The 26,389-nt window shown below is 42.7% G+C and overlaps 1 protein-coding gene across 5 annotated transcripts; it reads left to right on the forward strand.

Moving 5' to 3' along the window:
• The first annotated feature begins 4,758 nt into the window (after positions 1-4,758).
• tarbp2 (TARBP2 subunit of RISC loading complex) lies at positions 4,759-26,054 on the forward strand. Of its 5 annotated transcripts, none has more exons than XM_062971617.1 (9): positions 4,759-4,943; positions 7,103-7,272; positions 8,717-8,822; positions 10,528-10,611; positions 11,337-11,406; positions 12,872-12,989; positions 20,388-20,515; positions 24,486-24,678; positions 25,475-26,054. In XM_062971617.1, the coding sequence occupies exons 2-9, from the start codon at positions 7,113-7,115 to the stop codon at positions 25,630-25,632; spliced, it is 1,017 nt and encodes a 338-aa protein (XP_062827687.1). In that variant the 5' UTR covers positions 4,759-4,943; positions 7,103-7,112; the 3' UTR covers positions 25,633-26,054. The 5 variants fall into 5 exon arrangements, with proteins under 5 accessions (XP_062827687.1, XP_062827688.1, XP_062827686.1 ...); XM_062971618.1 differs by having other exon boundaries at positions 4,760-4,914; positions 7,100-7,272; positions 11,334-11,406; XM_062971616.1 differs by having other exon boundaries at positions 4,763-4,943; positions 11,334-11,406.
• Positions 26,055-26,389: the final 335 nt, after the last annotated feature.

Consider the following 26,389-nt stretch of genomic DNA (forward strand, 5'->3'; position numbering starts at 1 on the left):
TCGCTGGGTTTATGGAAAGTGGAAAAGCAGACAGTATCCCCCCTAGCCTGCAAAACACCACATAGCCATGCTCCCATGTTTTGGGTGCACATACCATTCATCTGCCAGCAAAGAACAGAAGTATGAGAAAACTACACGGATGGAAAAAAACAGCAAGAGAAAAGGAGAGGCCATACAAATGATATCATATCCATCAGACAGTGTTGTATTTCGGTGTCGATGTTGACTTTTGTGGAGAGGTGGCTGCCAAGGTAATGGAAACAGTCAACATTTTCTAACGTTACACCATTAAGCTGTATTTCTGGCACTGCAGAGCAATTTATGGGTGCCAGTTGAAAGAGCACTTCGGTTTCCTTGATGTTCAGCAAGAGGCTAACCTTTCCATATGCTTCTGCAAAGATGTTTAGAGTGCCTTGTATGTCTTCCTCTGAATGAGCACGGGCCACATTATTATCAGTGTATTGGAGTTCTATAACATGCTGTTGTAACCTTGGTTTTGGCTTTCAGTCTCCTGGGGTTAAAGAGCTTGCCATCTGTCCAATATATTATTTCCATGTTGTTGGGAAGCTCCCCATCAATAAAGTACAGGGCATTTTTCCGAATGAAGCAGAGACTGTTTAAGGACTAGGACATTTGTAAGGATATTTATTTATTTATTTATTTATTTATTTATTAACAGCATTTATATTCCGCCCTTCTCACCCCGAAGGGGACTCAGGGCGGATCACATTACACATATAGGCAAACATTCAATGCCTTTTAACATAGAACAAAGACAAGACAAACATAGGCTCCAAGCAGGCCTCGAACTCATGACTTCCTGGTCAGAGTGATTCATTGCAGTGATTCATTGCAGCTGCTCTCCAGCCTGCGCCACAGCCCGAGGATACTGAGATGCTTGTTTATAAAACTATTGTCCTCCAAACTCTGCAGAATATGGATCATCTACAAAAGTCACACTCAACATCTGGAATGATTCATTCAGTGTTGCCTCCAAAAATCCTGCAAATCTCTTGGGAAGACAGGTGGACAAATGTCAGTGTTCTGGAAGAAGCAAAGACCACCAACATTGAAGGGCTGATCCAGTGCCATCAACTTCGCGGGACTGGTCACATTATCCAAACACCCAATCACCATGATAATAACTTTTAAAAATAATAACTTTATTTATATCCCACCACCATATCCCAAAAGGGACTCGGGGCAGCTTACAAAATAGCACAACAAAAGTGCAACACACGACACATAGAATACAACAAAATTTGGAAAAAAATCAATAAAAGCACCAATTAACATAAAATAAAAACCATTTCCCAGAACAGTTACTATACTCTCAACTCAAGAACGGAAAATGGAATGTTGGTGGAAAAGAGATTTAATTTCGGGCTTAAAGCTAACCTTAAAAACTGTGGCATAGACACTGAGAGCTGCGAAGCCCTGGCCCTTGAGTGTTCTAACTGGAAGTCAGCTGTGAACAACAGTGCTGTGGAATCTGAAGAGGCACGAATGGAGGGAGAAAGGGAGAAATGTGTCAAGAGGAAGGAGCATCAAGCCAAGCCTTGTCGGGACCGCCTTCCACCTGGAAACAGATGCCCTCACTTCAAAAGAATATGCGGATCAAGAATCTGGATCTGCGCGCATCATCCGAAAATACATCACACAGTCCTAGACACTTGGGAAGTGTTCAACTTGCGATTTTGTTATACGAAATCCAGCATATCTATCTTGTTTGCTGTCATATAATAATAATAATAATAATAATAATAATAATAATAATAGTTGAAAATCAAGAAACTCAGATCAGATGCAAGTAACCTGAAAAATATGAAAGAGAAGAAACTGAAGAATGACAAAATCAAGCAATACCTGATCAGAAAGTACTGGCTGAACACCAGAAAAATTGAAGAAGCTTTGGAAATCGTGAAAGAACAAATTACAGCAACAGCCAGAAAAATGGAAAGATATGAAGCCAAAATCATCCAGTACAGACAAAATCAACTGTTTCAATCAGACCAAAGACGGTTCTACCAGAGCCTGAACCAAACAACAGACACAGTAACCATAAAGCCAGAGAAAACTGCAACAACTAAGTTCTGGAAAGAGCTTTGGGAAAATAATAAGAACTACAACAAAAAACATTGGGTGGATAAAGGAGTTTGAAGGAAAATTCTCACAGAACAAAATGGAACAGATGGAAATAACAACTGAAATGATCAGCAAACGAGTGCAAAAAGTCAAGAACTGGACATCGCCTGGTAGTGATCAACTTCATGGATTTTGGCTCAAACATCTGATTAGGGAGGGAGTTCCACAGCCGAGGAGCCACCACTGAGAAGGCCCTGTCTCTCATCCCCACCAGCCGCTCCTTTGAGGCTGGCGGGACCGAGAGCAGGGCCTCCCCTGAAGATCTAGAATTACGTGGTAGGTCATTGTGGGAGACACGTTCGGATAAGTAAGCTGGGTTATAGTTCTGCTTTGAACTGGGTTATCTGAGTCCACACTGTCATGTAATCTAGTTTAAAGCAGATAATGTGGGATTTTATACAACTGTGTGGAAGGGACCTAGGTAAAGGGCTGTAGGATGGCCACATTAAATTTTGTTTTTATAGGAGAAAAGGTTTGGGCTGTGATGTGATGAGAAGTCCTACTGAATCAATTTATGGTCTGTCCTCAGTTTCAGACTGCATCTATGGGCCTCCTCACTTACTTTACTTACTTAGGCGATCCCTCGTTGTCCGAGTATGATGGCCCTCCACGTTTAGTGTCTTGGCGGTGGGTACGTAGGTGACTGTAGAGCCCTATTCTTGATCTGCATATTCTTCCACAGTGAGGACATCGGTTTCCAGGTGGAAGGCGGTCCCAGTCTGGGTTGGCTTGACATGCCTTCCTTTTGGCACGTTTCTCTTTCACCTTCCATTTGTGCCTCTTCAAATTCCCCAGTACTGCTGGTCACAGTTGACCTCCAGTTAGAGCACTCAAGGGCCAGGGATCCCCAGTTCTCAGTGTCTATAACCACTGTTTTTAAGGTTGGCTTTAAGCCCATCTTTAGATCTCTTTTCCTGCCCACCAACATTCTGTTTTCCGTTCTTGAGTTGGGAGTATAGTAAACTGCTTTGGGAGATGGTGAACGGGCATTTGGACAATGTGGCCAGTCCAGCAGAGTTGATGGCGTAGGAGCATTGCTTCAATGCTGGTGGTCTTTGCTTCTTCCTGCACGCTGACATTTGTCCGCCTGTCTTCCCAAGAGATTTGCAGGATTTTTCAGAGGCAATGCTGATGGAATTGTTCCAGGAGTTGAGTGTGACGTCTGTAGACCGTCCACGTTTTGCAGGTGTGTAACAGGACTGGGAGGACAAGCACCTTGGTCTCCCTACAGTTGTCCCGGTCCTCAAACACTCTCCGCTTCATTTGGAAGAATGCTGCACTCGCAGAGCTCAGGCGGTGTTGTATTTCAGTGTCAATGTTGACTTTTGTGGAGAGGTGGCTGCTAAGTTAGTGGAAATGGTCAACATTTTCTAATATTACACCATTAAGCTGTATTTCTGACATTGCGGGCTGTGGCGCAGCTGGTTAGTAGCCAGCTGCAATAAATCACTACTGACCGAGAGGTCATGAGATTGAAGCCTGGGTCAGATTGACCTCCTGACCATTAATAGCCTAGCTCGTTGTTGACCTAAGCAGCTCGAAAGACTGTTGAGTAGAAAATTTAGGTACCGCTTTATGCGGGGAGGCTAATTTAACTAATTTCCAGCAGCTTGTGGAAAGGAATGAGTAAGTACTACCAGCCGAAAACTGGAAAAATTTTAAATTGCCTCTGTGTCTGTCTATATGTTATATGTCTAATTGCATTGAATGTTTACCATGTATATGTGCATTGTAATCCGCCCTGACTCCCCTTTGGGGTGAGAAGGGTGGAATATAAATACTGTATATAAATAAAATAAATAAATTGCAGAGTGATTGGAAGAATACTTTGGTTTTCTCGATGTTTAATGAGAGGCCAAGCTTTTTGTATGCTACTGCAAAGCAAAATCAGGGCCTCCTCACTCTTGAGCATTTATCCACTTCAGTCCACTTTAAATGCTGTGAGTGCCTCCTACAGAATTCTGGGGTTTGTAGTTTAGGGAGGAGCCTTTAAACTGACCATCCAGAGAAGCCCTGGGTCTCCCTAAACTACAAACCCCAGAATTCTGCAGGAGGCAGTCACTGCATTTAAAGTGGATCGAAGTGGCCCTAATTCATACACTTTGACTGCCATGGTTCGGGGCCCTTCCACACAGCCATATAATCCAGAATATTAAGGCAGAAAATTCCACAATATCTGCTTTGAACTGGGTTATCTGAGTCCACACTGCCATATATTCCAGTTCAAAGCAGATATTGTGGAATTTTATTCAGCTGTGTGGAATGGGCCTCAGAGACCTCCTTTGAGCCTTCTCTGCCAAAAACTACAACTCCCAGGATTCCATTGCATCGTGCCTTGGCAGTTCCAGCGGTCTCAAACCGCAATCCTTATTCTCCAATGTCAATACACCCCTAATCCGCCCATAAATCCTGGCTAAAAGTTACAGGCCGAGGAAACTACCATTCCCAGGATGCAGCGCGAAGGAGCCCCGCGCGCTGACACCGAGAAAAGCCGCCCTCTGTGGCCGAAAAGCCTTATGGGCGTTGTAGTTCTTCAGATGACGTGGCTCGAGGGCCGCGAGTGTGGCGCGGACTCCATCTTCCAGGATGCGCCTCGCCGGGCGTGGAGGCGGTGGGGGCGGCGGGGGGCCGTGGCTTCCTCTTTCCCGGCCATTGTCAGCCGGGCTGGAGGGCGGCAAGCGTTGCGGCGGAGGCAGCGGCGGGGCAGGAGGAGGGAATGAGCGAGGAGGAGGCGGAGGAGCCTTGCGGGAACGCGAGGAGCGGCGGCGGCGGCGGCAGGTGAAGGACGCGCCGCGCGGGTTCGTTGCCAGGGGACACGCCCCGCCCCTTTGGAACGCCGTTGCTAGGCTGCCCCCGTGTTCGCGAGCCTTTCTTGGAAACGCGTTTCTAAGAGAGCGGGAAGGCCCCAGTGGGGTCGCCCTCCTTAGGCCGCGATGTATCTGCCCTGCCATTGTTTAGAGATTCGGAGGCAGCCTTCTCCTAATCGCCTGATGCCTTCATCCCTTGAGATCTGGGAGATGCGGGTTCAGGTCCTCACAGAGTCCTGGAAGGTGTAGTTTGACAAGGCCTTTCGCCTCCCCTGGACAAAAGTGCTGGTGTCTCACCAAACTACAGCATAAAGGATTCTACAGCATTGAGGCCCCTTCCACACAGCTGTATAAAATCCACATTGAACTGGATTATATGGCAGTGTGGGTTTAGGGCCCTTCCAGGCCCTTTCCACACAGCTAAATAAAATCCCACATTATCTGCTTTGGACTGGATTATATGGCAGTGTGGGCTCAGATAACCGAGTTCAGAGCAGATATTGTGGGATTTTCTGCCTTGATATTCTGGGTTATATGGCTGTGTGGAAGGGCCCTTCCAGACAGGCCTTATATCCCAGGATCTGATCCCAGGTTTTCCTGTTTATCCCAGATTATCTGGCACTGCGGACTCATATAATCCAGTTTAAAGCAGAAGACCTGGGGTCAGTTCCTGGGATATACGGCCTGTCTGGAAGGGCTCTCAGATAACACAATGCCCTTCTGCACAGCCACATAACCAAGAATATCAAGGCAGAAAATCCCACGATATCTGCTTTGAACTGAGTTATCTGAGTCCATATATTCCAGTTCAAAGCAGATAATGTGGGATTTTATTCAGCTGTGTGGAAGGGACCACAGTTCAAAGCAGATATTGAGGACTATCTACCTTGATATTAAATAATAATAATAATAACTTTATTTTTATACCCCGCCCCATCTCCCCAATGGGGACTCGGAGCGGCTTACATGGGGACCAAGCCCGAAAACATACAACAATAAAATGATAAACAATTATACCAACAATAAAACATCAATATCAATAAAACCATCATAATAATCAACATATTCTCGGTTACATGGCAGTGTGGAAGGGCCCAGGGCCAGGGCAGTTCCAGTGTGGTCAAACCGCATTAATTCTGTTGTGTAGGTCAAGCCTGGGCAAATTTGGGCCCTCCAGGTGTTTTGGATTTCAACTCCCACAATTAAGCTGTTAGAAGTTGTGGGAGCTGAAGTCCAAAACACATGGAGGGGCCAAGTTTGCCCAGGCCTGGTTTAGATACACCCCTGGAGCTCAGTGGGCCCCCTTCTGTACTACCATATAAAATCCAGATCACCTGCTTTGGCAGTGTAGAAGGGGCCTGGGTGACCTTGGGTTAGTTATTTGTGGGAATGAAGCAGAGAGGAATGCGAGACAAAAAACATGAAGCGAAAGTCTGGTGGCAGGGACCGATGCTGAAAAACGTTTTTCACTCATTTATTTCGTTGTTGTTACATTACAGTGTTGTATTACAGCCCTCCATATATCCTGGGGATAGGGGCACAGAAGCCCATGAAAGTGAAAAACCATAAATAAAGAAATCACTATATATTTTTTTACCTCTAAGGCCCCTTCCACACAGCTGTATAAAATACACATTGAACTGGATTATATGGCAGTATAAACTCAGATAACCCAGTTCAAAGCAGATACTGTGGATTTTTTGTCTTAATATTCTGAGTATATGGCTGTGTGGAAGGGCCCTAAGAGAAGAGTTTGAGAAATTTAAGTTGAAGTCCAAAACATCTGGAGGGCCCATTGGAACTAGCAACCTTCAGGTCAGCAGTTCAGCCAGCTCAAGGGTTTAACCCATTGCGCCACTGCGGCTCTACTGTCATGAAGGATGAAAACATGCAAATCAGAGAGAAAAGATACGTGTAAGAACAAAGCACATCCTTTGTTTGTTTGTTTTTTGAATTCCCATTGTACTTTGCAAATGGTTCTGCTGCCTGTTACTGATGGAAGTTGCAGTTGAACAGCACCTATAGGACCACAGGGTCTCTGCCTCCCATTGTAGAGGATGGAATTGTGGAAGGTTCGGAAGCACTGCTTGATTGAAGAGGATCCCTGCGAAGGGAAGGCTAACTCTTGAGCATTATCTCTTGTCTCTCAGTATAGAGCAAATGCTGGCCTCCAACCCTGGCAAGACCCCTATCAGCCTGCTACAGGAGTATGGGACACGCATAGGCAAAACCCCCGTCTACGATCTGCTGAAAGCCGAGGGACAGGCACACCAGCCCAACTTTACCTTTCGTGTCACAGTTGGTGACATCAGCTGCACTGGTTAGTTATAATACAGAACGGGTGTGTGGATGAACCCACTGCCAATTCTGTTTTTTTTCTGCAGGGTGGAGGGGGGAGATCTCCCACTTTGCAGTCATTCATGTTTGATGGACAGAGTGGATATTAACAGGTCTGCATGGCTAGTCTTCCACCAATGTGTGGCTGGTAGGAGGAGAGGGCAGCTTTTTCCAGGGTCATATCCCCAGAGGCCTTTTAAAAAAGATTTTAATTGTATCCCATAAAAATCAGACTGTACTATTAAAAGGAAAGCAAAGTGTCTATGTGGAAACCATAAGAATAAAATTAAAATGTCATGTGTCCATAAATTAAATTTTCCTGAGGTTGGCTGGTGTCTTCTTTTGGGGCTCTGCGGAGGATGAGGTTACCTTTCTCTGTAATGCTTAATCCCACTCCCTTCCCCAGACTTACTCCACAGAGTCTGAAGTCTCCTCACATGGCCATTGTATGCCTTATGGGGAATGAGCAGGATTGTATCAATACCTCCTTATAACGCCATATAACATTTTTAGCAGTTCCCTTGGTAATTAAAAACTAGTGTTATGTCCACCAGTTACTCTCAAGAAGAGTATTTGACAGATTATGAGGAGCTGTAATGAGGTGGTCAAGAGAGGTGGGGATAGGCTGGTTTTGCAGCCTGAGGACAGAGGTTTCAAGAGGAGTTATCAGTGAGGCTCCTCAATGTTGAAATTCAAAAGGAGAGGTGTTTGGATGGGACCATGCAACTGCAGTTTTTTCTTGTTCCTGCAAAGCTAGCCTGGTCTAAGGTGAAATTGCCTCTTACACAAACCCATCAGGACCCAGTAGTATTGTTACACTATGTAACAAAATTCGAAAAAAATCTGTTCCTGCTTTGAAATGTTATTCCTGTTTAAGTGTGCAGTACTTACTTTGAACGTATTTGTTATACTCCAGAAACTTTGTTTTTGTGTCTGCCACAAACTATGTTGAAATTGTTGAGAATCTATGCGATATTTATTGAAAAACTAGCAAAATGTGCTGCAAGATGTCCTACAAAAATAAAGTTTTTGCAGTTTAATAAACTTTTTCCATATTTTTATGATAGAACCAATTAGGAAATGACATTTACAACCCAGGAATAATAATCGTGTTACATAGTGGTATTAGGAAATAATTACTGTCATGTTTCGTAAATGAGAAATGCTGAATGGAACGGTGGTCTGGCGGCACACAAAACAGTTGCATTGCTAAAGCTAGGCAAGTCTGGGTTTGACCATGGGCTGGATGGGAGACAACGAGGAATCCTCTATGAATGCTCTATCTTGGAGGAAAGGTAATGCATGAATCCAAAAACAAAGTGCTCTGTGTTTGGCTGGGGACTTTCTATCCCTGTCAGAGTACACCTTTAAAAATTACCTTTCTGTTCTTGTAGCTTGGTTGCTTTCTCTCCTGTTCCTCTTTTCAGGCCAAGGCCCTAGCAAAAAGGCAGCCAAACACAAGGCAGCAGAGGTGGCGCTTCGGCTTCTGAAGGGAGGAAACATGTTGGAGCCTGCCGCCATGGAGGAAACCAGGTGAGGAGGACACCATCCCAGGTTGTTCAGAAAGCTACAGACACCTCCTCTCCCAAACCCTATTCTAAAAAAAAGTATCTTCTGAAAAAGTTTTCTTTCATTTCTTTTCTTTCCCCCTTAGCTTTGAAAGATAGTTGGTGTGCAAAAAAGAGATGGGCTTTTCTGTTGCTATTGTGAGTGAGAAGTAGAAGAGAAAAATAGATCCACAGTAAAGAGTTGTTGGGCACATCTCTGGAAGGCAGAAAGCTATGTGAGGAATCTAAGGAACATAATTAGTCCTCTTTTTCACTCATAGACAGACAGACATACAAGCTTTCCCACAATTTTTAAAAATCAGATGCAGTTTTGGCCATTGGTTTCCTTAATATTTTCCTTGGTTTACATTTGAGATCTTAAACTAATTGTAAGGACCTTTTAATCAACAGTTATTACTGATTTTAGCTTATTATTTATATATGTTTAGTTTTAAAAGTTTTATTGTTTTAATGTTGATGTTTTGTATTCTATGTTTTGTATAGAACCAGCGTGCACTGTTTTGTAAGCCGCCCTGAGTCCCTATGGGAAATGGTGGCTGGGTATAAATAAAGTTTATTATTATTATTTATTAATTTCAAACAAGCAGGGGTATTTGCTTTTAACCTTCTGTCTTAATACCCACACTCTCCAATTGAAATTGAAATCTATTCCAAACAATGCCTCAAAATGTTCCATGAGCCAATACGCATATGTTCTTGATCTGCAAAACAGAGTTTGCCTTTGCCAATCAGGTAGAGAACCAAATAGGATTACAAACAGAGGTTATCACCACCATCTTATGGCATACTGCAATCACAATCAGTTCCCACACCCTTGGGATTGGACCAGGCCACATTTCAGGGGTTATTTTCCCTAGGTGCTGAGAGACAAAAAACATTTGTTGTTCAGAAACTGAAAGATGTGCTTGATACTGCACTCTTTGGCACAGAACTGTTTCTGGTCCTGCATATAGCCCCTCCCCTTCTTTATGCCAAGAGCCATGGGACCAGAGCCAGTTTTGTAGGCAGGATTGTTGTGAGGAAGGGGAGGATAGCTGCAGCATATCTGCGAAGAGCAAGAAAGTTCTGCATAAATACTGGGGACGAAGTTTGGGAATTTTGTTGTATTTTGGAAAGTTTAACCAGTTGCAGGTAGTTCTTGCCACTGAAGCTATCTAACCCTGGACCTGGACTTAGCACAGCTGGCTAAACCGCTAGCTGCATGAAATCCTGCTGATTGCAAGGTCAGCAGCTCGAGCTCGGGTCAGGGTGAGCATGTGCCATCAGCCCCAGCTCCCTACCCACCGAGCAGATCAAAAGCAGAAATGCGAGTAGATAAATAGGTACCATTTTTAGTGGGGAGGTAATAAATAAAGGTGCCCTTAAGGACATCGATCGTGAGGACATCTAAGGATGACAAAGCTCCTCAACATGGAAGACGAAGTGACAGCACCCTCCCTCCCCCTGGGCCGGTGTTGAGCACGGCCTCCCAAGATGTTGGGAATGAAAAAGATGGGAAATGCATTTACCTCCGTTTGTGTATTGTCTGTCCTTGTTGATAGTATATTGGCATTGAATCCTTGCTGTATGTGTATTCTGTAATCCACCCTGAGTCCCCTCAGGGAGATAGAGCAAAATATAAATAAAGTATATTATTATTATTATTAATGTTACAACCTTGTATTTCGAAGCTCTCCTTTCTCTCTAGAGCCGCTGGCTCAGACCACCACCCCAGCTGCTACACCTGTACCCATCTTGCCAATTGCATCACCCAGGTAAGGGCAGAAGGGGAATCGCAAGGAGTGGGCTACCTGGTATCTTCCAGCTACTTATGCTGTTTTACTAAAAGAAGTTGGTGCTTATTGCAGGATGTTCCTTCTGCTTATGCCTTACCACTGATTTCCTCCAAGCTTCAAGTATAGTAGATGAGGCTCTAGTTTTGGTGGGGCTGCCCCTTTTTCAGCAGCTACCAACATGCTGGAAATATAGAATCAGAAGTGCCATTGGGATTGCAGGCAATTGGTGGTGGTATATCAAGGATGGGTCCCTTTGGTGCTTCTGAAAGCCCATTTTCTGCTCCTGGGATGTTCTGGGGCTCACAGACTGCTTTATATGAACAAAAAGAAAAGCCACAAGTGGCTAGAAGTCCTCTTACGTTTTGTGGAAATGACAAAAAATGTCAAATGTGGATGGGCTGCAATCTATTTAAACCATCAAGAGGAGCAAATTCACACACATTTTCCAGGAAAGGGCCAGTTTTCGGGACCACAGGACTGGACTTTGCCCAGCCTTGTTATTTTGCATGATTCAGTTGCCCTGGTCAGAAGAGCCTCTTCAGTCTGGCCTCCCAAATCCTGATTGATTGATCAATGTCTTGCCCTACAAGGAATGTCTAACATATATCCTGCATCTTCATACCTCTGACTAGGTAGTGGGTGGTGATTTTGCATCAAGAAAATATGGGGAAATTGCTTATCGCATGGCATCTTTTATCTAGAAGCTCCCCAATGGAATTGAAGTCCCCAGTATCACCGCAGCAGTCAGAGTGCAATCCGGTTGGGGCCCTGCAGGTAGGCAGTTTTTTTCTCTGTGGTTTATTACAGGCACTCTCTAAGTTACGAACAAGGTAAATCCTGTAGGTTTGTTCTTAAATTGAATTTGTATGTAATTTGGAACAGCTACATTTTTTAAAGTGTAGGTAAAAGGTAAAGGTTTTCCCCTGACATTAAGTCTAGTCGTGTCTGACTCTGGGGGTTAGTGCTCATCTCCATTTCTAAGCCAAAGAGCCGACGTTGTCCATAGACGTTTCTGCAGTCATGTGGCTGGCATGACTGCATGGAGCGCTGTTACCTTCCCACTGGAGTGGTACCTGTTGATCTACTCACATTGTCATGTTTTCGAACTGCTAGGTTGGCAAAAGCTGGGGCTAACAGTGGAAGCTCACCCCGCTTTCGGTCAGCAAGTTCAGCGGTTTAACCCACTGTGCCACCAGGGGTTGACTCCAGTCAGGTTTATCTATCTATGGCTAGCATAGGGGAAGATTTACACCCCTGTCATGTTTGTCTTTGGCCCTGTTAAGATTTCACCTCACCTTCTGTCCCTGGGATAATTGGATTTTGAAAAAAATCTCTAATTGTGCTTTCCCCCATGATAACGCTTTCAGCAGTGAATTTCCCTTCCTAGAGGTAGCTTTATCTCACTTCCTGTTGTCTCACCCCCATTCTTAATTATGAGTTGTGTGTAATTTGCATGTTTGTAACTTGGGGACTGCCTTGTATCATCCTGGGATTCCTTTTCTAGCACACACATTGGTAGCAGAAGATGCATTTATTTCCATATAGCTGTGACACTGTGAATCTGCTCCCCGTTTTAACCTTGTTTTGTCAGCTACTTGCTCCATTCTACCATTACCACACTTTACTTTGTTCATACAGTAGGTCTTGGGGTTAGGAGTGCAGGAGCCCCATAAAAGTGGGGCAAACTGAATTGTTTAAAATGTGGGGTTTGTTTGTTTTTACCTGTAAGAACACTTCTCTAGGAATTTTTAGATCTTCCAACATTACTTTGTGGTCAAATTCCACTGGAAATTGAACAGACATAGGTAAAACATTAGATCATCTTCATGAAACTTCTCCGATTTTGATTTCTGCCCGAAAACAGTCTATGGTTCCTGTAGCTCTGGAAGGCAATAAGTCATGCTCTTCACTTCAAAAGATCAATAGATTCCCAAGAGTTGCCTTTCCTCTTCACTTCAGCACTTTCAATTATTGGTTTCATGATTGGGTGTCTGGTGATCCTTTCTAGTGTCTTTATGTGATTGTAGCATGGGTTACTTTTCTGCCCAGTTTCACTTGCACCACATTCCTCTACCGGCCGACCTAGTTAAACAACTATTATTTCCAAATACATCTATATAGGCTGTAGCTTTATGTATGTATCCATACAACAATGAAGTTAAGAGCTCTCATGCCCTCTGTGAATCTGGGGATGGATGGGTTTTTATAGTTTTCTGTCTCTCTTTGTCCCTTTATCCAGGAGCTGGTAGTGCAGAAGGGCTGGCGTTTGCCTGAATACACTGTCACTCAGGAATCAGGACCAGCACATCGCAAGGAATTCACCATGACCTGCCGTGTTGAAAGGTTCATTGAAATAGGTACAGGAAAGCAGGCCTGGGGTGGAGAATATTCTCGGTCAACCTGTGGCAGGGTGGAGTGTGGTGAGATAAAGAGAAAAAACTACAAGCTTAGGGTACAGATAATGGGAATTGACTGGATTAGACCTGTTAGGATCACAACCTAATGGGATAGCAGAGTTTATTTGGTAATGGACAGGCAGATATTTTGTTTCTATTAGATGCTTTCAACAGACAATGATGCAAGCAGACCTCTTATAAAGATAACAAGATTGTTTACTGATAACTTCATGTATTTAAAGAAATAAGCACATTTCTTTGTCGTTAAAAACTTCAAAAAGTTTAGATAGTTTGTATCTTAAACTGATAAACTTTAACAGTCTTCATAAAACTATGTTGCTTTGTACAGCTTTCTTAATCAGAGTTTACTTTCAAAGAAAATACAAGCCTCAATAGTTCTTGCTCCTAACATTCCTCTGTATTCTAATAGACTCTACTCTTTTTTTTTTTTTTAAATTTTTTTTTTTATTGTTGTTTTGTCATCTTATCCCACTCCCACCCCCCCCACCCTCCCCTCCTTGTACATACACTTTATACAACAAACTACAGAAGTTACATTTGAAATATCAATCTCAATCTTAATTTTTCCACTCCACATCTTAGTACATTCTCTAAATAGTTCTTAACTGGTTCCCACATCCCCTTGATTATTGCAATATTTTCAATTTTATCTATATTATTCCATTTGCAATTTGTGATTTCTACATTTAACATATCAATTATATACTTATACCAATTCGTCAGAGTCCATTTTGTTTTATCTTTCCAACCGCTCACTAAAACAATTTGTGCACATGCTATTAATTTGTCAATCATTTTTTCTTTTTGTATATTCTTCACTTCTGTTATCCTTGCATGTAGTACATTTCTATTAACTATTACTATTTGTAGATTTAGCATTCTATTGATTTCTCCTTCAATCATTCTCCAGTATTCTTGCACCCGATCGCACTCCCATATCATATGATTGAACACCCCTCTTTGTTCACAACCGTGCCAACACCTATCTTTCATCCCTGGTAAAAACCGTGAAAGTTGTGCAGGAGTTCTGTACCATTTTTGTAACATTTTCCTTCTTGCTTCCCTTAATACATTGTACTTTTCTTTTGCTATATTACTTATTTCCCTTTGTATATCTTCCCTCTCAATTTCCATGTCCATTCTCCATGTTTGGAAAATTTCCTCTACTATTTCTTCTTTTACCGTTATAATTTGTTCATACAGATCTCCTGCCACCTTCTTTTCCTCTCTCAAACATTTCCTAATCGCCTTCTCAAATGGACTGTCCTGTTCTCTAATTTTTTCTCTCAATCTAAAAATTTCCTGTCTTATAGCCCAGCTTTGAATCCAATTCCCTGATCCTATCCAATTCTGAATTTCTTTTTGTTCTACAGGGTCTCCATCTATTGTGTACAAATCCTCCACTAACCTTTTCCCTCTACTTTCAATTGATCTCAATGTTCTGCCTATAATTTCGTTGTTATTGTAATTAATTTGCCATATAGTTGCCATCTTATTCTCATTGCCTGGACTTAGCTTCTTCTTTCTTTTTTTCCACACTTTTATTGTTCCTTTAAAAGGTTCCTTAAATTCTGCTTCTTCTCTCCTACTCCATTCCCTAAATATTATTTCTTTTTCTTTAGTATTATTTATTATCTTCTCCATATTTGCCCATTTTTTTTTTAGTATACTGTATTTCCAATAATCTTTGGATTTGAAACGCATCGTGATAGACTTCTAAACTTGGAATCCCCCAGCCTCCCTCTTCCTCTTTTGCATTTAACCATTTGTCCCTTATTCTGGGCCTTTTTCCTCCGACTGCCCATTTTCTTATTCTCCTGTCCCATGTCTTTAGTGTCTTCCTATCTACTGTGTTCGGTAATGTTTGAAATAAATATGTCAATTTTGGTATTATGAACATTTTTAGTGCCCTTATTCTGTCCACTCTTGTTAATGTTTTTCCTTCCCAATTCTTAAACTGTTTCTCTATTACCTTCCATTTTTGTTTATAATTCCCCTTGACTATACTCTTTGGGTTTTTATATATCCATACTCCTAAGTATTTCAGCTTCTTTAATCCTAATCTTAACCCTGATATTTTCCTAATCTCCAGTTGTTCCCTTGGTGGGGTATTAAGACATAGTATCTCTGACTTTTTAATATTAACGAATAGTCCTGATATATTTTTAAATTCTTCCAGTTTTTTAATAATATCTTTTACCATAATTAACGGTTGACTTGTAATAATCATTGCATCATCGGCAAAGAAATTAAGCCTTATTTCTTCCTTTTGTCCTCCTCCCTCTTCTATTTTGTACCCTGTCCAATTGGTGCTATTCCTGATACTTTCAGCTAGCATTTCTATCGCTATTACAAATAAAGTGGGGGATAATGGACAACCTTGTTTTGTACCATTTAAAATTGGTATCTCTCCTGTCCTTCCATTATTCACCCTTATTTTTGCTTTACAGTTGCTGTACAATTGTTGCAGCGTTTTGCAAAAGTTTTCCCCCATATTCAACTGTTGACATAATCTTAACAGATAATTGTGATTGACTTTATCAAATGCTTTGTAAACATCCAATTTGAGAATTCCCATTTTTTTCTTATTCGAATTTGCATGATTCATTGCAATTACTACATTTTTTATTGGATCCCCAATTTTTCTTCCCTTCACAAATCCATATTGATCCTCTTTGATTATTTTTGGCATTATTGTTTCCAATCTTTTTGCTAAAATTTTTGTAAATATTTTATAATCTTGATTGCATAGACTAATGGGTCTGTATGACCCTGGTTGTGTTAAATCTCTCCCCTTTTTGGGTATAGTTATAATTTCTGATACTTTCCATGTTAGGGGGACTTTTTGCTTAGTGTATATTTCATTGAACAATTCTGTTAGGTGTGGTGCCAACTCTTCCATAAATGCTTTATAATATTCTGCTGGAAATCCATCTGGCCCTGGTGACTTGCCTCCCTTTAACCCTTTAATTGCCCTTATTGTTTCCTCTTGCGTTATTGGTTGGTTTAATAACTCTCTGTCTTCCTCTGCAATTTTTTCTCTGATATTTAAGTTCCCTTGCATTACCCTCTCTTCCTTATATAGATTTTTATAATATTTTGCCATTATCTCCCTAATCTTACTTTGCTCCTCTTGTTCTTTCCCATTTTCGTCTTTCAATCTCTTTATCCATGTTTTTTCTTTTTTCTTTTTCAAATAGTAAGCCATCCTCTTCATTGATTTTATATTCCAACTTTGGGAATAGCTTTTAACGTATAGATATTTATTTATTATATTCCTTTCCTCAAATGCTTCTAATTGGTTTTTTTTCTCCTTTAGCTCTCTCCAAATCTGTCTATCCTTAGTCCTTTTATGTTTGTCTTGCAGGGTTTCTATTTCTTTTATTCTCTTATCCTGTTCATTCCTCCATCTTCTTCTAAGATTTACCTCTAAACTTATACAGTGACCCCTTATCACTGCCTTACTTGCATCCCAAATTATATCTTTAGTTACTTGTCCATTGTCATTGGTCTCAAAATACTTATTTATTTCTTTCCTAATTGTTTCATATTCTTCCTCTCTACTGTTTAAAACTGTGTTATATCTCCAGGTTCTTTCTTTTCTTTCTATTTCTAATTTTACTTTTACTCTTAATGGTGCATGATCCGATAAATGTATTGGAAGTGTTTTTGCTTCTAGAATCACTGATTGGTTTGTATTTTTCCCCAGAATATAATCTATTTTGCTATATGTGTCATGTCTTCCCGAGTAATATGTCCATCTATTATTCTCTGGTTCCCCTTCTAATAAATCATTCATGTTGTATTCCCTTATATTTAACTTTCTATTACTATTTTGCCTTGTTGTTACCAATTCCAGGTTATAATCTCCTGCACAATACACTTCTCCTTGTGCAAACTTATCAATTTCCCCAAATAGCTTTTTTAAATACTTTTTTTGATTTTTGTTTGGGGCATATATACACACTAAAGTGATTCTAATTTTTTCAATTTTCCCTTTAATCATTACCCATCTCCCATCTGAATCCCTTTTTACCATTTCCACTTGGAAGTCTATTGTATTTTTAATTAAAATTGCCACACCCCGTGCTCTATTTGAACCTCTCGATTCATACACCTGTCCCCAAATCCTATCATTAAATAATGGAGTATGGTCCTTTCTCTTATGACATTCTTGTAAAAGCAGAATGCCAACTTTATAATCCTTTACCATTTTCATAACTTTTGCCCTTCTTTGTGGAGTTGATAAACCATTAACATTATGAGACATTATTACTACTTCACCCATAACCAGGTATTATTTGCATTTACCCTCCTGTAGTTTCTTTCCCCTGTCTGCTTGTCTTCCCATCCTCCCCCATGCCCCCCAGAGTCCAGACCTCTCCCTCCTCCCATCAGAGGGAGACCTGAAAGAGTTTTCCCTTTGTTCTCTTCCATTCCCAGACTCCCTCCCACCGGTGACTGCGTTGCCATCCACTGCTCTCCCCTCCTGCATCATCTTTTACCCCTTTAACCCCATTTGTCCAAATTTCATTATTCCACAAATGTTAGGCTGTTCATTCTTAAGTCTCTGTACTAGATCTCGTTTCAATTCTTCTATTCTCCTCTCTAATTTTCTGTTTTTTAAGATCTCTTAATTGTTTTTCTATAGATTTAATTTGTTCTAAATCCAGGTCCTTCAAATTCCTTAAAGTTCTCTTTTCTTCCCTGTCCTTTGGATCTCCCATTGCAAATAGACTCTGAAGTAAGTCTGTCTCTGTTGGTCCGCCTCTCTCTGCAGTCTCCAGCTCCCTCGATGCTTCTTGTCCAGTCGGCTTGTCCTTGGTCTTATCTGATTCCTCCTCCAGACCGTCTGTTTCTTTTCTGTCTGTATCCAGTTTTAACTGTTTAAGCATTTTCCTCCCACTTTCCAAGTCGGAAGCTTTATATAATTTATTGTCTTTATATACAATTAGGGTGGCTGGAAAAGCCCAGGTATAACGTTGTCCTTTCCTTTCCAAAGTTCCTGTAATTTCCCTCATTTCTGCTCTCTTTCCCAATGTCTCTGAAGATAAATCCAGGAGTGGCCATACTTTACTGCCAGCCAAGGTCAGGTTCTTCATTTTCCTCAATTTTCGATAAACAATGTCCCTTTCAGCCTCCCTTGTGAACCGTATCAAAATATCCTTGGGTTTCCTGCCTCCTCTGAAAGCCCAATGTATCCTCTCGATTCCTTGCGATGGGACCTGAGCATTTGTTGCAAGCCACTCAGCTATAACTCCCTTCAGATTCTCCTTTATCTGAAGACTCTCTCCTGCTGCTCTCAAACGCAGATTGGCTCTTCGGGATCTGTCCTCGAGGTCAGCAACTTTATCTAGAAGTTTTCTATTAATGTCTCTCAGAGTGATTAATTCACCTTTTTGTCTTCTGATCTCCGCTGCTGCCTCCTTAAACTTTTCTTGGCATTCTTCCACTTTATTCTCTATCAGCCCGAGTTTGCTATTAATTTGTGTGATTTGCTCTCTTGTCTGCTCATTTCCCTGTCTTAAAATCTCCATGTTTAATTTAAGATGTTCCAATGTAGTTATAATTTTGTTCAATTTTTCTTCCTCCCCTTCCTTCTCCTTTCTGTCCGCCATACTCACAGTTGTCCGAACTTCTGTTTGGATTCTGAGATTTATGGCTTCAGTCACCTTTGATTGTGACCTCCCAGCCTTCTCTCTTTTCTCCTTTGATCCGGACTCCAGTTAAGGAGAGATTTATGACCCTTTATGGGCTTTTTGAGGCTTTAATTGCCTTTATAGTTAGGAGAGCAATTAGGCACGTCTACTCTCGTTGACGCATGCGCAGCTCCCCCCTAATAGACTCTACTCAAGCTGACTCAAAGCTCAACACTGACTTCTATCAGCCTCAAGGCTCAACTGACTTCTCTAACTGTCATCCTTTAAAAACTGAACATTCTAAACTGTCACTGAGCAGTCACTTGACCTGCAGCCCCTCCCACTGCTTTAAGTATATAGAGATGAGGTAACTGCAAAACAAATAAGACATATACCGTAGAGTCTCACTTATCCAACACTCGCTTATCCAACGTTCTGGATTTTCCAACGCATTTTTGTAGTCAATGTTTTCAATACATCTTGATATTTTGGTGCTAAATTCGTAAATACAGTAATTACTATGTAGCATTCCTGCATATTGAACTACTTTTTCTGTCAAATTTGTTGTATAACATGATGTTTTGGTGCTTAATTTGTAAAATCATAACCTAATTTGATGTTTAATAGGCTTCTCCTTAATCTCTCATTATCCAACATATTCGCTTATCCAACGTTCTGCCGGCCTGTTTATGTTGGATAAGTGAGACTCTACTGTACTTCAGGATATAAAACGACATACTGAAGGGGCACAATTGTGCTCTTTCAATACTAATAAAACAGACAAACGTGAAATAGAGGAGGCTTGAGAAGGTTGTTTCCTCCAATAACAAGACTTTAAGCTGTGTATATTCTTCCGTAGGCCTGTGCAGTGGAGGTAGCCCAGCCACACGGGCTCAGCAGGGGTTGATGAGGACAACTAGGGTTGAGGGCTATTTATCTGCTCCATTCTCAGAGTGGGAGTATTGCAACCTTTCTGGGTCAGGTCAAGCTCAGTTGTCCAGCTTGTACAAGTAAATGATAAACAAACAAAAGCAATATGCATATGTTTACTTCTGAAGAACACCGCCTGACTTGATCTTAAAAATCTTACTCTTAGTCTGCCACCAGATGGATAGTAAGAAGTGGGCCATTCTAGCTTCCCTGGGAAGTTCTAGAGCCGAGGGGCAGCCACTGAAAAGGCCCTGTTCTCTCTTGTCCCTATCAACTGAGCTTGAGCTGGAGGTAGGACTGAGAGAAGGGACTGCCCTGAGGATCTCAGGGCCCAGGCAAGGGATAGGATCTGCCAAATAATCTGGACTTGAGTCATACAGGTATTTAAAGGTCATAACCAGCACTTTGAATTATGCCTGAAAACAAACTTGTACAGTTCATGGCAGTCTAGAATTACATAGGCTTCCAAACAGCCATCAAAAGTCTTGTCCCTTACCACCCTTTCTCATAGGTTCTTTCTTTCAACTGATGTCCCTGCAATTACTGTATTTCTAAGTTGTACCTTTTCCTCCATATAAACATCCCTAAAAGTTGACATGTCTTAGAATTACAGGTCTTTTTTTCTATTTATATGAATTAAGCTTTTTTACTATTGGTGGTACTGAAATTAGAGTGCGCCTTACCATGGATGGTGTCTTAGAATGGAAGAAATGCAGAATATATCCTCACCATCTTTGATTTGCCATCCCATTCTTTCTTCTTCCATCAGGCAGCGGCACTTCCAAAAAGTTGGCCAAGCGGAACGCTGCAGCCAAGATGCTGGTGCGGATCCACAACGTGCCTCTGGACCCTCGAGAGGGCAGCGAGGCCGAAGTGGAGGAGGACCAGTTCTCTATTGTGAGTCTGAGCAGGGCAGGAGAGACAGATACACTCCCTCGTCTGGCTACCCTAGGTGGTCCTCTGAGAGGAGAGAATCAGGCTCGACAAAGAATCCCACATTGGAATTGGCTTCTGGAGAGTGAGGCAATACTTGGGAGCAAATGATGTGAGGCTGTAAGCAGGGCCGGCCCCACTAATGAGGCACCTGACGCCGCCGCCTCGGGCGCAGGCCTGGGGGGGCGCCGTCAGGCTGGGCGGGAGGCAGGGCACCGCCCTGACGGTGCCCCGCCTCCCGCCCAGTGCGCCCTGGCCCGTCTGGCCTGCTAGAAAAGGCCAGACGGGCGAGCGGGAGTAGCGTGGGAGGCGGGGCCAGCTCTGACGCCGCTCCCCCCCCGCCCAGCGTGCCTTGGCCCTGCCTCCCACGCAGCGTGGGAGGCGGGGCCAAGGCACGCTGGGCGGGGGGGGGGGAGCGGCGTCAGAGCTGGCCCCGCCTCCCACGTTACCCCCGCTCGCCCGTCTGGCCTTTTGTAGCAGGCCAGACTCAGCGGAGGTTTCTCCAGGCCGCGATTGCGGCCTGGAGGAACCTCCGCTGAAGTCTGGCCTGCTACAAAAGGCCAGACGGGCGAGCGGGGGTAGCGTGGGAGGCGGGGCCAACTCTGGCCCCGCCCCCCCGCCCAGCGTGCCCTGGCCCCGCCTCCCACGCTGCGTGGGAGGCGGGGCCAGGGCACGCTGGGCGGGGCCAGGGCGCCGGTGGCGGGGGCGCTTTTCAGCACCCCCGCTTTACATAAAAAAATATCTCCGGCCGGCCCTGGCTGTAAGCCACACGTATCAAACCCAAGACCTGTGGGCCAAATCTGGACCTCCATATCAATTTATGTGGCCCTCCAGATGCTGGACTACAACTTCTGTATGTCTCATTATTAGATGTTATGGCTAGAGTTGGTGACAGTTGTCATACAGTGACACCTGGAAAACTGCAGTTTTTCTTGTTTAGTCAGAAGAGTGGAGTCTGAATTTAGAGACATAGCTTGTGGATATGATGTCTGGCTTTATAATGTCCTGTAACCCTTCCCAGACCTCAGAACCAGAAGTGCAGTAGCGTTGCAATTCCTGTTGTCCCCAATTTGTATGGCGGATAATCAAAAGTGATGGGAGTTGTCATTCAGTACTATAAAGGAAAATGGGTTCCCTGGAACTATAAAGACAAGTATCTGTTACACTGTTACAGTAATACACAATTTCTTTGAATGTCATTAAACATATATTTATTTCAGTGCATCAATATGAATACAAAAACAAATAAAGCCATAGCTATACAATAAACCATAAGACTGTTACATTCACAGTAAAAGGAATATTTTTCTCATGAAAGATGAATTGACTCCTTCTCATGCACAATAATTATTCTTATTTCTTATTCATATTGATGCATTGAACTAAATATATGTTTAATGACATTCAAAAAAAATTCTGTATTACTGTAACAGTGGATAATTGTCTTTGTAGTTATCATTCCGTAACATCTGAGCACCTGAACTGGGTAAAAACTAAATCACTATGTAAAAAAATGATTGTTGGCCCTCTGTTTCTATGGATTCTTCCTCCATGGATTCGACAGTCCTTTGAAGGCAACCATAAAGCCGATGTAGCCCTCAAGGAAAATGGGTTTGACAGCCATACTTTAAAAAAAAAACATCTCCAAAGTGTCCTGTGCAAGCCTCCATCCTAGTCATTGTGAGGTCAGTGGTCAAGGTTCTGTGCTCTGCTCTCAGCCCTAATTCTGAAGCATTATCTGGTTTCTAGGCGACAAAGTCTTCCGTCTCCAGCAAGAACCAGCCCAGCTGTACTGCAGGCAGGCATGCTCCACAGATCAACCATCCATCCAGAGCTATATAGAGCAGGTCTGCACCAACCAAACCTAAGGGTTTAAAGGTCACGAACTGTGAAGCCTTTTAATGCTCATGAATTCATTTGTGCATATTTATATACTCACCAAGCTTCAGAACTAACCATTCTATCCCAGAGGCACAGAGATTAGAAACCTTAGTTTTAGGACTTTAAATTATAGATGTGGGCAAAACGTCAGGAGAGAATACTTCTGGAACATGGCCATACAGCCCAGAAAACATACAACAACCCTTCAAATTATAGCCTGAAAGAGTAGCATTTTCAAACTCTGTAGATGTGTGTGATGAGCACAAAATGATTGTGCAGTGTACTTCAGCAAAAAGAGGAAGATGACAAGATTACACACGATTCATGCTACTTTACCATCAAGATTTATAGAAAAAAAGTTTAATTAATATATTCACCCTCTGGTGCTAGATTGGCTAGAGGTTCCTAATAAAAGTAGCAATAAGGAAGGTTATGAGACAGGAAATTAGAGTTGGCCACCTAAGGAGAAACGGGGATGCTGAGGAAATAGAGAGACAAGGCTTGGGGGACTACAAAGAACAGGAGATTCTCTGAGTGTTGATGGGCACGATGGGCCCTCTTGAGGGCAAAATGAGTAGAATCAATGGAGGTATGATAACCTTGTTTCAGATCAAAGGTACACAGCAGAGCTCACTTGGTCTGGAAGACTTAGAAACTCACTGCTCTCTGAACCACCAAACCCAAAGTGGGTTAATCACCCTACTAAGATAAACTTTAAGCGCCAGGCTTTCTAAGAATAGTTTAGATATCACAAGATGGGTTTTAAGCAAGAGGCAGTGGCAAGTGGTAGTGAACATCCAATTTAACCATGGTTGAAGCCCAGGAGGCAAGCAGTTTGTCTCAGAAACAGGAAGCTGTAATGATGGTGAATTCACCTACCCCCATAGAATCATAGAATAGTAGAGTTGGAAGAGACCTCATGGGCCATCCAGTCCATTCTTTTGAAATGTCATTGCCTAAATTAAATAGGGAACATGGAGGGCACAAGGGCGTTAAGAGAAAGCAGAACAAGGAAGAGAAGGGTGGTAGATGGATAACTTTCCACTGAGTAATTCTGTCACTAGCCATAGAGTCAAGAACTTCTAGTTGCATTGGCAATTTCTTTAGAGGCCCAAAACAAGGCCAGGATCCATGTGAGTCCTTATCCTGATGTAGGGAAGCTATACAAAAGCTCGGAAGAGATGCATTTTTATAGCACCCCCAGATGCCCTCAGTATCTTCTCCAAAGAGCTGGGAAATCCTCCAAAACCAAATTCTGAGAGTGAATGAAAAGTGAGTGAAGTTTTGATACGGCCGATGGGCTAATCAATAAACCGTGATTTGATTTGAAAAGTGAGTGAAGGATGTCCTAATGGGAGCAGATAGGGGTTGCAGTTGCTTGGCATCTTCCAACACCTGCCAATGGACTTCTATGGATTTGTGTGCCCATACCAGGGAGTCTTGTAAGGGCCACAAGTAGAATGATTTGGACTGATTGTGTCATAGAAATCTATCGTGGATAAGAATACTTTGGAACTGAACCCCATTTCCAACCAAAGCCACTTTAAAAGCATCCTTGTGGGCAATCTGGTTCTAGTAATGGTATCTTAGAAAAAGTCTTTGTGTTTATCTGGAGAGTTTCAGACAGAAGCCTTAGGGCCCTTCCATACAGCCATGTAACCTAGAATATCTAGGCAGGAAATCTCACATTATCTTCTTTGAATGGGAATATGTGGCAGTGTGGACTCAAATAACCCAGTTCAAAGCAGATATTGTGAGATTTTCTGCCTTGATATTCTGGGTTATATAGCTGCGTGGAAGGGCCCTTAGCTGAACTTGAGGACTTTTACCTTCAAAGCATATATGTGTTTCATCAGTGAACTGTGGGCCTGCCCTTGGAACAAGGTGCTGAGTTGAAAGGGAATTACTTAAACTAAAGTAACTTTAACAGACATAGCAATTTTCTGAAGTATTGATTTTGGAGGGGTCATTTGACTTCCTGTGATCGTTTGAAAATGAATTCAGTCTTCCCCATTCTCTTTCCCCAATCCCTCCCCCTCATCCTGCTACTCAGACTGCAGGAAACAAAATGGATGGGGTGAAAGGACGAGGGTCCGGCTGCACCTGGGACTCTTTGCGCAACTCAGCTGGAGAAAAGATTTTGCACCTGAAGAGCAATCCCCTTGGGGTGCTGAATGCTGGTTTCTGCAGCCTCTTGGAGGAGCTCTCTGAAGAGCAGAGTTTTGACATCAGCTACCTCGATATTGGTAAGGGATCTTGAGGCAAAGACCTAAAGGGGGTGGGGTAGTCCTTTTGTAGTGAATGAACTATCTCAGAGAGTCATGTGCTCTTCTTCATTGGCAGTTTTGAACAGAGGTTAAATAACGAATGGGTTTGGGTGGTCCATCAAGTACTTGCTATGAGTGAAGTTGCTTCCTTTAGCAACCCACCCCTGATGTCTTCTGAAAATCTCCCCTGCCTGTGTCTTCTCCCCTTAACAACACCAAATGGGGAGGGATAGGTAATATTCCAGAAGACAGGAGCAGAATCCAAAACGATCTTAACAGATTAGAGAGATGGGCCAAAACTAACAAAATGAAGTTCAACAGGGATAAATGCAAGATACTCCACTTAGGCAGAAAAAAATGAAATACAAAGATACAGAATGGGGAACGCCTGGCTCTACAGCAGTACGTGTGAAAAAGATCTTTGAATCCTCATGGACAACAAGTTAAACATGAGCCAACAATGTGATGTGGCAGCTAAAAAAAGCCAATGGGTTGTTGGCCTGCATCAATAGGAGTCTAGTGTCTAGATCCAGAGAAGTCATGCTACCTCTCTATTCTGCCTTGGTCAGACCACACCTGGAATGCTGTGTCTGATTCAGGGCACTGCAATCGAAGGGAGATGTTGGCAAGCTGGAAAGCATCCAGAGGAGGGTGACTAAAATGATCAAGTGTCTGGCCCATGAGGTCTCTTCCAACTCTTATGATTCTATGAAGTATGTGTATTGATGTTTCTCAGTTGCCAATTGAGATTGATGTCTCTTCCTTCTCCCCACAGATGAGATGAGCCTGAGTGGCCTGTATCAGTGCTTGGTGGAACTCTCTACGCAGCCGACCACCGTGTGCCATGGCTCAGCCACCTCTCGCCATGCTGCTCGGGTGGATGCTGCCCGCAATGCCCTTCAGTACCTCAAAATCATGGCAGGGGGCAAATGAGCCTCCCGTGAATAGCACTGATGACTCTTGGCAGTTGAGAATTCCCAAACACTTGAGATTCCCCATATTCTTTCATTTCCACCTTCCTACCTGCTAAGGAGAGAGCTTCCTTTCCTTGTCATGAATTGGCAGCAAGGTGGGGAGACAACTGGCAGGGTCTGCAAAAGGAAAAACTCCCAAATTCTGATGGTTTGGAATCCAGCTGGAATCAAGACTTGGAGGGGGGTGGTTTGTCCACCGCAGATAAGAGGTTGATGGCTCTGACTGGTCCTGAAGGTTAGTTGCTGGTTACTGCCATCCGGCTTTTCCTCCTCCTCAGTGGCTCACATGAGGCCACCCTGGTTCTTCTTGGTCATGGTGGTAGAACCAAACATTAACTCTGCCATGGCTGGGGGGATGCAATAAATTGATTTTTTTTTAAAGGAGGTCTCTTTTTTAACCCACTGGGCAATTCAGGCAATTACCATGCATACGCACATCCCTGGAAGTGTATTACTTTCAGTTCTGTTCCTTCAGTCAAAGACCTGCAGGCATAAGTAAGCAATCCTTTTTAGCCTTCTTGACCCTTTTTGCTGCAGTTTGACAGGATCATCTAGTTAAATGCTGAGGTATCTAAAATGTCCCTTAAAATGCACTACTAGAATGCAAAAAAGAAAATCCTGTCGCCATGCTGATTCTCTATGCACTGAAAGTCTCATGCATGGAGCTGTAGGTCTTGCTCATGCGTCTCATGTATTTGAGCTATCTGACTTTTCCA

The sequence above is a fragment of the Anolis carolinensis genome, chromosome 2 (assembly GCF_035594765.1).
Source record: "Anolis carolinensis isolate JA03-04 chromosome 2, rAnoCar3.1.pri, whole genome shotgun sequence".
Classification (NCBI taxonomy): Eukaryota; Metazoa; Chordata; class Lepidosauria; order Squamata; family Dactyloidae; genus Anolis; species Anolis carolinensis.